Genomic DNA, 11,019 nt, shown 5'->3' with positions numbered 1-11,019 from the left:
AAAAAATAAAATGATGACAAAATCATCTAAAATTTGTAGTAAAGTGATACATGTAATGTAAAAAATAAAAGTAATGATATTAGTAGAAGTGGCAAAAATATTGTGAAAATAAAGTATTTAGCTCGTCAGTAAATTTAGAAAACCGAGTAAATTAAATAGGGGAGGGACAAAATTGGGTGTCAACAATAGTAGGTTCAAAATAGTTTCTTAATTATACACTTAACGGTTTTAGTCCTTTAAGTTTGTTACAAGTTAATAAAAATGGTCCCTTAACTATGAGAATATGTTCAAAATAGTCCCTTAACTATGCACTTAACGGTTTTGGTCCTTTAAGTTTGCCATAAGTTGACAGTTTTAGTCTCAACAAAATATTCATCGAACTTTATTTGTTAGATTTGACGAGAACTATGAAAAAAAGAGCGGAAACGACCAACGTCCTACAGACCAACGGAAGTCCATCGGTTATTTTTGAGGAAAAATGAGCGGAAACTATTTTAAAAAAAAAAGAATCACTACACTGGAAATATTTAGTTTTCTCTAGTTTTCAGTAAAAACGAATCTAGTGTATTTTACTTAGCGAATGGACTCCCTCGATTTTAATTGACAGGATCTGTCGGTCTTTGTGCCCCGAGACACTATTTTTTGACATTATCAAGTATGTAGGTTTTTCCTCAGTTTTTTCCTATAACCGACTAACGTTCATCGGTTTTGTCCCGAGTTATTTGACTGATCTAGAGTTCTTACTATTTTTTATTTTTTTTATATAGTTCTCGTCAAATCTAACAAATAAAGTTCGATGAATATTTTATCAAGACTAAAACTGTCAACTTATGGCAAACTTAAAGGACCAAAATCATTAAGTGCATAGTTAAGAGACTATTTTGAACCTACTCTCGTAATTAAGGGATCATTTTTGTTAACTTGTAATAAACTTAAAGGACTAAAACTATTAAGTGCATAGTTAAAAGTCGAAGCATTTTTGTCCTTTTCTCGAGAAAAGATCATTCTCTTTCTTGTTCAGAATTAGTATATGTGATAGAAAAAACAAAATAGGAAGAGGTGTTCTTATATACACCACAGAATTCCAAGAGCTATCAGCTTTTGCAGAACGTGCTCTTATAAATTAGACCTATTTATATTCAACAACCAAAAAAGAATAATCAGACTAGATTCATTCTCACACATGGCTACAATGGAAATTCCTGCATTACTAGTCATAATTTTCATAATTTTCATCCTGATAATTAGAAGGAATAAAAAAACACTGAATTATCCTCCTGGAAGTTTTGGATGGCCATTTCTTGGAGAAACACTGGACTTTCTTCGAGCAGCCAAAAAAGAAGGAAAGCCAGAAAAATTCGTCAAAGACAGGATAGAGAAATACAAGTCTAAAATATTCAAGACTTCATTAATGGGGGAGAAAATGGTGGTATTGGGTAGTGCTAGTGGGAATAAATTCTTATTTAGCAATGAAAATAAGCAAGTCACTGTTTGGTGGCCTGTAACTATTAGGAGAATTCTAGGAAGTTGTTTGGTTACTACTGCTGGAGAAGAGGCAAAGCTTATGAGGAAGATGATTTCTTCTTTTACTAGTCCTGATGCTTTTTCAAGACTATATGTCAAAACCATGGAAGTTGTTGCCCACGACCATTTTAAGAATTATTGGGAAGGTACGTAACACTTGCATTATTCAGTATTTTAGTTTTGTTTGAGATTTATTTGGTCGTTGAAAAAGTCACTTTCTCATGCTAGAGAAATTAATTTTATTTTTACAATATAGATTGAGACGAGATTGAATGGAAAAACATTAAGGGCTTGTTTGGTACGAGAGATAAAGGAATAATTAAATTTGAGATGAGTTTATCTCCTAAACTAAGCTTAACAATTCTTGTGTTTAGACTGTAGAGTATGAAGTTCAAACTTCTTCGTCATAATTGGTTTATTCTCCTTTTTTTTTTTCTAAAATAAAGGTGGCATGTTAGTGTCGTTTGGTCGGTGAGTGAAAAGGATATTTATTAGCTAGATATATATCTTCTCTGTTTTAATTTATGTGAATCAATATTCTTTTTAGTCAATTTAAAAAAGAATGGTCTTTTTTCGAATTTGGAAACTATTTAATTTGAAAGTCTCATTTTATTCACAATAAGAATTTTTTATAGCCACGCAAATGTTATTACATGTTTAAGATCAAATTGTTATGACATGTTTAAGATTACAAATTTCAAAAATATTTCTTTCTTTTCTATACTTCGTACCCGATTGCATTGATTCACATCAATTGAAATGGATAAAATATCAAAAATTAAAAATAATTATTAACAACATATAGAGTATTTTGATAATTTTTTTGAGTTTCGAAAGATTAATAATAGTATATAGAGTTTACTTGAAGCATGCGAGGGCAGATCTAGGGCCCGCCAAGGGTGTTCAACCGAACACCTTAATCAAAAAATTACACCGTATATATAAGATATTTTTTTAAAAAAAAATTACATGTATAGAATTTGAATACCCTGAATATAAGAAAAGAGGTTTCAGTGATTTAAGGGTTCAAAATTTACTTTGAGGTTCCATGTTCAAATTTCATGCACTATATTTTTATTTTTCGAACTAGTAAGATAGTTGTAAGAAAATAAATTTTGCTGATAAGTGAAGGATGCCATTTTTCTGATAACCAAAAATCAGAAATTGATTTTTCATGGAAAACATTTTCGTTAAAGCAATAATACAGCCTAGAGTAGGCTCCAGTGTTGGGCATTCGAGTTGATAAATACCAATGCCCTGAATGTAAAGACCAACCGATATAATTAGGGGTGGGCATGGTAAGGTGTGATAAGTATTTAAAATTTCCGTACAGTAATTTTGATTTTTGGTTTCTAAAATTACTATATTGTTACTGTATCAAATTAATTCAGTATGGTTCGGTTTCGCTATTTTACGGTATGGTAAATAGGTATCACAGTTTGTCCGACTTCGACTTACATATACTCATATCGTGGAGAATTATGACTTCCTCTACTTGAGAAATGTCTCAATTATTATGTACTAAACTGTCTTACATAGAGGCGGATCCACATGGACGTGCACTCCCACCCTTTTGGAAAAAACTATATATATGTTTATATACCTTGAGAAATTAGTATATATTATATATATATGTGTATATACCTTGAGAGATAGTATATATTTAATTGTGCACTCTAATAAACGAAAGTGTCTTTGCGGCATGTTAGTTGCAACTGTCGCTTCCTTTACATGTCACTCCGGATCGAACTCGAATGTTACTTTTAATTGTTTTTTTGAGCCTATTTTTAGGAAAACAATAAGCGTTAAATGCCCAAATTCGAACATGCACTATCGCCGCATGTTGCACAGCCTTAGCCACTGAGCTATCCCTTTCATTTGTTTCACTGTATTAAATTTTATTTATTACACATATTTGACCTATATATATACTTGTATTTATGCTTTTATTGAGCCAAGGGTCTCTCGGAAACAGTCATCCTACCTTGGTAGGAGTAAGATCTGCGTACATTCTACCCTCTCCAGACCCCAAGATATGGGATTTCACTGGGTTGTTGTTGTTGTTGTTGTTGTTGTTGTTGTTGTTGTATATATACTTGTATTTTCGTCACTGCTACGCTATTAGTGACCAGTCCGACACGGTATTCCCTCAGTCGCCATTAAAATTTTATTGGCGTTTATGTTAAGATAATGGTGCCCCTGCCGTCTTAAAATCCTGGATCCGCCTCTGGCCTTACACATGTAAAAATATTCAAAAGAAAGTATAAGTAACTCCCCTCGTAAATCAATTACGCAAAAAAAGACATTTAAATCAAGATAGAGTAGTCAAAGTTTCAATGTTTAAACAATTAGTTTCTAATAATACTAGTTTATATATTTGTTAGTATTATAATACTAAGATATATGAATTGTATATGTGATTATATACTTTGGTATAATATTCGGTATTTCAGTATTTTCTTTATGAATACCGAATAGCTTATCGAATACCAAACTTTTTAAAAATGCATACCAAATACCATAATACCGAAACCGCGATATAAAAAGTTTCGATTTCGATATGGTAATCGGTGTTTACCATACCATGCCCACCCCTAGATATAATAGTTATCATGGTATTTAATTTAACCATTGGCTTTTGTGGTCTATATTTATGAAGGTAAAGAGAAGGTGAAGGTGTTTCCTCTGGTCAAATTATACACTTTCAAAGTGGCATGTCATCTATTCATGAGCATTGAAGATGACAATGAAATTGAAAGGCTTTCTGCACAGTTCCACATTTTCTTGAAAGGACTTATATCACTCCCTCTATATTTACCTGGTACAGCATTTTACAAGGCAGCTAAAGCTACAGATGCTCTTAGGAAAGAATTATTGCAAGTTGTAAGAAAAAGAAGAGAAACCTTGAACCGAAAGGCAGCTTCACCTTCACAAGACATATTGTCTCATTTGCTGTCTTGCCCAGATGAAAATGGAAAGTTCATGTCTGAACTTGTTATTGTTAATAACATTTTGTTACTGCTCTTTGCTGGCCATGACACTTCATCTGTCACTCTTACTTTACTCATTAAGAGACTCGCAGAGTACCCTCAAGTTTATCAAAACATTCTGCAAGGTCAGTTTGGCCATCCTTAATTTCATATGGCCTCTTTTTATATACTCCTCTGTCCCAATTTATGTGAAAGTGTTTGACTGGGCATATAATTTAAGAAATCCGGTGATCCTTAATTTCCTCATAAAGTTTTTTCATGTTTGTCCCGTTGGCCGAAATTAATTACGGACACTAATGAAAATATACAAAACATGTACGTTGATTATGTATATGCATATATATTATATGTATATTTACGTATATGATTATGTATATTTATGGTTAATATACAACACATATACATTTTCCTGCTATTTTTTATCCCTTTTACTATGTTACTCGGACTTATTAAAAATGTCAGCGAGTGCATGTCGGTTATTGGAGGATCTGACACGAGTGTTGCAACACTTTTGGTGAGTCCGAACAACATAAGCCTTTATGGAATTACCTTATATATATATATATATATATATATATATATATATATATATATATATATATATATATACTGTCAGTACCTTATATATATACTGTCAGTATTTATGAAACAACTCTTATTTGATTATTTCTTGATAAGCAGAGCACATTGAGATAGCATCGGCAAAGAAAGAAGGAGAGTTTTTGAGTTGGGATGATATACAGAAGATGAAGTATTCGTGGAACGTAGTATCTGAAGTTATGAGACTGACACCACCTGTAATGGGGGCTTATCGAGAAGCAATTGCGGACATAAATTATGAAGGTTATCACATCCCTAAGGGGTGGAAGGTAAATACTAAAATTACTCTATGCTTTCATGCAGTACACTTCGCAAGTTGCATGCATGAGCTTTCAACTAAATTCACAAAGGATCTAAATTAGTACTTACAATGTAAACTCTTTTTGTGAACTTACTTCATCGTGTGTTAATTGATGTTATCATAGAAATTCATCTCCATTTATCTTATGAGTGATCTGACTATAGAAATATTTTGTATATCGTGAGTGCATAGAAATTAAACTCATTGACTACGTTACTTTTGTGTCGGAACAGTTCTACTGGAATACTTCTTTAACGAGTCTGGATTCCGAGATTTTCCCCAATGCGACGAGCTTGGAACCATCAAGATTTGAAGGAGCCGGACCTGCACCATATACATACGTTCCATTCGGGGGAGGAGCTCGAATGTGCCTAGGGAAAGAGTTTGCTCGACTAGAGATTCTCATATTTCTGCACATCTTAATCAGGAAATTCAGTTGGAAATTACTCATTCCTGATGAGAAAATTATATATGATCCAATGGCTACCTTTGTTGAAGGACTTCCCATTAACCTTCAACCTCACAATTCTTGATTCAGATTTTTCTTACCGATACACAAGAAGCGTTGTCAGCCACATAAGTAACAAACCCCCTTTTGTATTTGATGTTGTATAAGAATTGATTAAAAATTACTCCCTGTTTCATAACAAGTGGTGTTTCAGGCTTTTTATTTTATTCCAAAATAAGTGATGGTTTAAAATTTTAAGAAAAAATTGATCTTATTATTTCAAATTTAACCTTATGGAGTAGTTTTTTTTTTAAGAAAAGAGGTCAAAATATAGGTAAAATTTAATTAGAGTTAAATTAGTAAAAACACAAATTTTGAGCAATTCTTTAAGAGGTGTGCATAAACTAAACCCACCACTTATTATAAAACGGAGGGAGTACTAGAAATGATGAATGACACAGCCCTTCTGCATTTTTTTTCCGTGTAGAATAATTGAAAAGGCTTCTGTCAATTTATCCATGATAAAAAAAAATACGAACTGATCCGAAGTGAAATCCCTAAATCTAGTGTGGATAAAGAGAGAATATTCAGGAAGAATAGCTAGGATTTTGAGAGAACATAAGCTACCCAACCACACCTTAAACGTCTTTATAAAGTCGTCAACATCGTAACTTTGAATTAGTATTACAAAATAATAGTACCTCGTTTCAATTTATATGAATCTTTTCGAAGTAAAGGATCAAATTTTATAATTTTGACATAGATTTTTCAATTTTATAAAAATAAAATTTATATATTTAGAAACTACATTAAAAGTACTATAAGTCATGATAATTTATCATGAAAATTAAAAGGTCCACATATGCCCCTCAACTATATGCAATTGGACGTATTTGCCCGACCTTTAAAGATCGGTTCATTCATGTTGCTAATGTTACAGGGCTATACATGCCCTTACACTAACAGAACCCATTAACAGGTCGGATCCCTCTTTTTTTAATCCAAACCCACGACCCGCTCCAAAATTAACCTGACCCCCACAAAATCCTCTTTTTCCCCCTCATTTCCCTCTCTCTCTTATGTTGTTAGTACGACTAGAGTTTTGGCGCTGTTTTGGATCATTCTGATAGAAGAAGGGTTGTTATTTCCGATGGTATTAGTTAAGGTATGAGTTTTCATGCATCTATTACTCTTTGTATGCTAGTTAAGGTTTTTTTGAACTGTTTGTGAGTGGCTTAGGTTAGGATTTATATTCTATGCTAGAATCAAGTAAAGTATTCTTCTTTATAGTTGTTTATGTACCTTTATATACTAAAGAACACATATTTGGTCAGTAAAGATGAGTTTTTTTTTTATGTGTGTGATCCTTTAAAGTTGATGATGTTTTGGTATTTGTTTATGGCTATATTTACTGATGTGATCCCCCATTTGTGTCTTTTTTGTATTGCTTCCATGTGTTGTCCGTGAAAATGATTTGAGAAAGTGGACTTGGTCTTCCACCATAGGGGTAATTGGGTCGTTTCACAAGACATAGTTAATAAAAAGTTGATTCACACTTTGTTTGGTTGAAGCTTGTATGATTACTTATAAATCTTTGTGTGAAGAATTTATAAAACATTGTGAGTTTAGAGTTGTAAAACAACTTCTAGTGACTATCCCCTCGAGGAGGTATCACTTGGTTGTTGATAATGATGGTATAAGGACTCTACAATGCTTATTCTGTAAAGAATTCAAGGCTATTAACTTCTTTGTTATTGATGCATCTGAACTAAAGGTCTTTGCCCAAAATATTACTCGCTACACAGAAACATTTTCCATAGACCTTGATGTAGCCTCTGAATGTGAGCATAGCCGTGGGGTTAGTGATGAAGAAAAATCAGATGATTCTGAATCTGATTCTACAAATCTTGAAGGGATTAGGAAATAAAGATAGAGGTTTGTAACTGATAAGTTAAAACAGCTTAAGGATTTATAGCTAGGTATGACTTTCAAGGATGTGAAATGAAGCTAAAACTTCAGTGAACTTTTATGCAATGGTCAATAAGCGAGGGTTAAGGTTAAAAAAACAGATAGAACTAGGACTAGTTACAAATGTCAAGATGGTTACCCCTTTAGATTGTATATGTTAACAGATAACAAATAGAACAGCAGTTCCTTGAAAATCAACACCTTTATTGATGAACACACATGTCAATCAGCTTTTAAGAATCCTAGGGTTGATTAGAATACTTTGGCTCAGTTGATTAAGAGAAAGGTTCAATACATCCCAAGTACAAGGTGAAAGACATGAATGGGAAGTTGAAGAATCTTTTTTAATTAAATGTGACACAGACTAAGCTCAAAAGTGCCAAGGGGTTGGCTCTTCAGAAGTTAGAGGGAAGTTTTCTTGATGATTACAAGAAACTTGAGGCTTATGGGCAAGAACTTAGACAATCTAACCTTGGCACTGATGTTGTGATAAATATATCAAGAGGTGCTCTTAAAGAAGGTAAAAGAAAATTTCTGAGGACGTACATATGCTTCAATGCATTAAAGAAGGTTTGGAAATGTAGGCTAATACCATTGATTGGTATTGATGGTACATTTTTTAAGGGTAGATATAAGGGTCAAATGTTAGTGGCCCTTGCTCAAGACTCCATGAACCAATTTTATCAACTTGCTTTGGTTGTGGTAGACAAAGAAAGTTCCATGACTTGGAGGTTTTTTGAGTGTTTGAACCTTTCTTTGGAACTAAAAGATGGACTAGGGGTGACTTTCATCTAAGATATGTAAAAAGTAACATTTTTAGTGTTTTCTTTACTATGCAGTTTTTAATTTTTTGATTCGTATTAAATTATTTAATGTTTGTTCATATTTTGTCATAGGGATTGATTGATGTTGTGAAGAATACATTTCCTCAATCTCACTATAGGTTTTGTGTGAGACACATTAAGGCCAATTTGCAAAAAAGTGGTGAAGTGGACAAATGAAGAAGTTGATGTGGTGGTGTGCTTGGAGCACATACGAATAAGAGTTCAAAGACCATCTAAGAAAGTTGGGTGAATTATCTAAGGATGATAATCATTTTGCTGCCAAGGATCTCTTACACTTTCCTCCTCAAGCTTTGTGTAGAGCATATTTAGACACTCAGTGTAAAACTGTGATGGTTGACAATAATTTCACTGAATCATTTAATTTATGAATTCTTCAAGCTAGAAGCATGCCAATCATCAAGATGCTGGAGGAAATTAGGATAAAGGTTATGAATTTGTTGGTTAAAAATATAGATGAAATCAGTTGAACTCCTTACTGTTTAGTTAAAAGTTCATTATTGTTTGATTTTTTTGTTTACCATAATCTATTATTTGATTGTATTTTAACAAGAAATGGAAGGGTGACTTTAGTCCAGAAGCTCTAAAGTTGTATAATGATTACAAGGCAATTGCTCATTATTGCAAGGTTGAGTTTAATGGTGACTTTGTCTATGAAATATCTGAAGTGATGATAGGCATATTGTTGATCTTTCACAGAAAAGATGCACATGTAGAGTTTGGGCAACTATTAGGAATCCCTTGCCCCCATGCTATCAAAGCTACGTTGTATGACAAGGTATCAAATTAGTCTATTTCAAGGTGTATAATTTTTTGGTTTTAAAGTTGTATCAACTTAACTAATTAGTGGTATTTATTGGTTTTGAAGGGCTAAGCTGAGGATGAAATACACTAGTTCTACAGCAAGGAAGCATATTCCTTGACTTACAAGAACAAGTTGCAACCTGTTAGAGGACAACAATTCTAGAAAATTACTGAAACTCAAGCTATGGATCAACCTGACATTGCCAAAACTATGCGCAGGTCTAAAGTCAAAATAGTTAGAGTAGCTGAATAAGAAAGGAAAAAGAAGGGGGAGTGAAGTCTATCAAGAAGAGGTATTGTTATGACATGCAGCAAATGTGGTGATGAGAACCACAATGCTAGAGGTTGTTACAAGGTAAAAGATTATTTTAATTTCTCTCTTCAGCATTTATTCTTGACAAATTCTTACCTATTTATCATTTGATAACAACAGAATGTTAGTGGAGGGGATTCAAGTAACGGAAAAGTAAAAGAATTCCTCAAACATTGCATCATCCTCCACACAGCCACCATAAGACTTTGATGACTGGTCGGAAGAATTTTTCAACCACGATGCTGCAACTGAACCAATGACACAAGGCTTTTCTCAAGCCACCACACAAGAATCACAAGCCTATGGTCCAGATATTGGACATGAGGAAGATCCAGTGCTCAGGCCCTTAATTGTCTTTGAATCACAGGCAAGACTGAAGGCAAGAAAGCCGCAAGTGAGGCGAGCAACTGGTACAAGAAGAATTTAGTGAGGCCACCAACTTGTGACGCTGACGAATGCATAGCCTTCTTTGTTAATGCAAAGGAGGAGATCATAGTGATAGACTAGACCTCCGTGTTTCTTTTTAAGTATTTTCTTTATGAAATTTCTTTTTGAATTAAATGAAAGCAATCTTGGTTTAGTATGTGTATGAAAATCAGTTTTGCAAGTGTTTGTGTGAATGTTTTGATTATGAAATCTAATGTGAATGCGTATAAACTTTGGTGCTCTGTTTTAGTAGATGTGTAGGTTTTCATGTTTGGGCTACTGCTGTTGTGAAGCTTCACATAGTTAAGGGCAGATTTCTTTAGATACAGATAGTGTAGGGACATATGTAATTCTGTAAAAACAAAATTGAGTACAAATTTTTTGGGCTGCATATCATGTTTATCTATTTTTAGGGCATTGGTCTTTAAGTCAAGTAACAATATGGCACAAAAAAACACAACTACAAAAGGATCAAATTTAAGGCACACATCAAAACATTTGCGACTGAACCATTACATTACAATATGGCATAATGGAACAAGAACATGAAGGCACAAAAACATTAAGGATCAAACTTTCATTCCATTACATTGCATCTAAATAACATAACTATAAAAGCCACAAACCAAATGTTCGAACTATTACATTGCCCTACCTTACCTTACATAATTTTTCAAATCTTCCCTCACAACATGTAACAGAACACAAACCAAACAAAGCTACCTAATAATACAAGATAAACTTTTCCCCACAAATTCCAAACACTTCCATCAATAGAAGAAGCATCAACCGGCATCCACTAC

General features: G+C 33.3%; 1 protein-coding gene across 2 annotated transcripts; it reads left to right on the top strand.

Moving 5' to 3' along the window:
- Nucleotides 1–1,116: 1,116 nt before the first annotated feature.
- On the top strand, nucleotides 1,117–10,465 carry LOC132613617 (beta-amyrin 28-monooxygenase-like). 2 transcript variants are annotated; one of them, XM_060327718.1, is made up of 7 exons: nucleotides 1,117–1,670; nucleotides 4,184–4,639; nucleotides 5,196–5,383; nucleotides 5,649–7,028; nucleotides 9,373–9,451; nucleotides 9,542–9,832; nucleotides 9,911–10,465. In XM_060327718.1, the coding sequence occupies exons 1-4, from the start codon at nucleotides 1,184–1,186 to the stop codon at nucleotides 5,946–5,948; spliced, it is 1,431 nt and encodes a 476-aa protein (XP_060183701.1). In that variant the 5' UTR covers nucleotides 1,117–1,183; the 3' UTR covers nucleotides 5,949–7,028; nucleotides 9,373–9,451; nucleotides 9,542–9,832; nucleotides 9,911–10,465. The 2 variants fall into 2 exon arrangements, with proteins under 2 accessions (XP_060183701.1, XP_060183700.1); XM_060327717.1 differs by having other exon boundaries at nucleotides 8,728–9,451.
- Nucleotides 10,466–11,019: the final 554 nt, after the last annotated feature.

This window comes from Lycium barbarum, chromosome 10 (genome assembly GCF_019175385.1).
Source record: "Lycium barbarum isolate Lr01 chromosome 10, ASM1917538v2, whole genome shotgun sequence".
Lineage (NCBI taxonomy): Eukaryota > Viridiplantae > Streptophyta > Magnoliopsida > Solanales > Solanaceae > Lycium > Lycium barbarum.
The sequence above is the reverse complement of the archived record's forward strand: the minus strand, read 5'-3'. Positions and strand labels throughout refer to the sequence as shown.

Bases quoted from the DNA above. Each gene is read 5' to 3' on its own strand.
- LOC132613617 (XM_060327718.1), top strand. From the start codon at position 1,184: ATGGCTACAATGGAAATTCCTGCATTACTAGTCATAATTTTCATAATT. The intron at 1,671-4,183 runs GTACGTAACACT...ATATTTATGAAG, and splicing joins TTTTAAGAATTATTGGGAAG to GTAAAGAGAAGGTGAAGGTG. The intron at 4,640-5,195 runs GTCAGTTTGGCC...CTTGATAAGCAG, and splicing joins TTATCAAAACATTCTGCAAG to AGCACATTGAGATAGCATCG.